This window comes from Sphaeroforma arctica, assembly GCF_001186125.1.
Source record: "Sphaeroforma arctica JP610 unplaced genomic scaffold supercont1.1122, whole genome shotgun sequence".
In the NCBI taxonomy this organism is placed as follows: Eukaryota; class Ichthyosporea; order Ichthyophonida; genus Sphaeroforma; species Sphaeroforma arctica.
The window spans coordinates 1,739-3,782 of NW_014039436.1; the positions used below are offsets into that span (position 1 = coordinate 1,739).

General features: G+C 39.8%; 1 protein-coding gene across 1 annotated transcript; it reads left to right on the forward strand.

Moving 5' to 3' along the window:
• Positions 1–1,241: 1,241 nt before the first annotated feature.
• Positions 1,242–1,578, forward strand: SARC_10054 (hypothetical protein; the record flags this gene model as incomplete). Its single annotated transcript, XM_014295910.1, has 1 exon — positions 1,242–1,578. A coding segment is annotated over one exon (337 nt), but the record flags the coding sequence as incomplete, so codon positions are not given.
• Positions 1,579–2,044: the final 466 nt, after the last annotated feature.

Consider the following 2,044-nt stretch of genomic DNA (forward strand, 5'->3'; position numbering starts at 1 on the left):
TTAACATTATTATATTGTTATATTATAACATTATTACATTATTGTATTATAACATTATTATATTATTATATCAACATTATTATGTTAGCATATTATGACATTATTATATTATTATATTATAACGTTATTGCATTATTATATTATAACATTATTATACTACTACATACAAGTGTCTGTAACTAAGCATCTCACTCTTCCCCACACCATCCCCATCCCTCCACCCCATGTCATCTGTAGGCCTGCGGGGCGTGTCTCTGTGATGGCTGCGAGAGTGTGCTGAACAAGGGCGAGCGTACCATCTGCGCCGCATGCACATGCACCGAGTGTGGGGTGTTATTGGATGATGATGAGGAGACGGATTGCGATGACTGCGACGAGGGCAAGACCAAACACGTGAGCAGGTATGGGCCCCATCCTACTTGTGTGTTGCTTTGTTTGTTTGTATGGTATGCGTGTATAGGTGTGTACCTACATAATGTATTGCTTGGTATGCGTGTATATGTGTGTACATAGATCATATATGCTGATATGTGTGTAGATAGTTAGCCTATGCGTGTATGTGTGTACATAGTTCATGTAGCCGCATGTGGTGTGTTGCTGGATGATGATGGGGAGGCTGCGTGTGACGGCTGTGATCAGGGCAGGGCCGACCATGTCATTTGGTACGATATATATATATATATATATATATATATATGTATATTTACATATAGTAACTCATGTACATTTGTATGTATGTACTTGTATGTGCTGGTGGGCTGGGTATAGTCATACGTGTTTTGTGTGTACGTGTGTGTATGTGACCATCATGCAGTCACTGTCACGCACTTCATAGACTTCATACTCTCACTGACAGTATCCATGCCTTTGTTAACATTCACAGGTACATATGAATCCGTATCAGACACTTCAATATATGTATATATATATATATATGACACATGCGCACTTGTTTGTTTTCAGTCAAAACCATTGTATGTATGTGTATGTTTAAGTGTGTGGCAGTATTGTATACGAGTAGGTGTGTTTGCATGTATACGTAGATATATAAAACATGTATATCTACAATATGTATACATCGTGGTAACTATCGCTCTCATCTGCAACACACACATATATATATATATGTATATGTATAAGTATGTGTATGTGTATATACATAAATATATATAAATATATATATATACATATATATATATATATATACATATCAGATGTTACTTCCTGCTCGCTATTTGCAGACAAAGCCGTCGCGCTGATCGCAAGGTCAACAAAATGAAGACTAAGGCATCCGTCACAACACCCACTCCCGCTACGAGTGCTCTTATCACCACCCAGACCCAGCCTAAAGGCGGCAAGAGGGGGTCTATAAATAAGCCTATTACCAAAGGCAACCCGCTGGGGAGTGCGGGTATTGGTCCCCAGAGTGTTGGTGGTGGCGAAAATGGCCGTGTGTGTAGCAGGTGCGATGAGGCGCTGGTGAGGGGTGGAGTGGTCAAAGCATTGGATAAGGAGTGGCACAGAGACTGCTTCACGTGCAATGGGTATGGGGGAGAAGAATGGCTGGTGTATTTCTAGTCTATTTATAGATTGCTTGTGTCTGGTGTTGGTTTATTTATAGATTGCTATAGATTTCTTTTGCATTACTTTTATAATCCGAGATATGATTATAACTTACACTAATACAACAATATAATACATATCCCCTACTTTTATAACTACCACAACAACACTATTTCATCAACAATCTTAATTTGGATTGCCTCATCTCACCTCCACAGTTGCCATGGTGATCTGTCCAAGGGTTTCCTCAACCACGAGGGCCAGCCCTACTGTGCTGGTTGTCATGGCAAGGCCGCAGGTCTCCCCGACTGCTTGGGCTGCTACGAGACTGTATCTGGTGGGTGTACTATGTACTGTATCACAACTCTATTGCAATTAGGTGTATTATAAGTGTGTTCTAGGTGTGTTATAGGTGTACTCTACTGTATTACATTTGTATCGTGTTTTTATATAGGTGTACGATATTGTGTCATATGTTTAT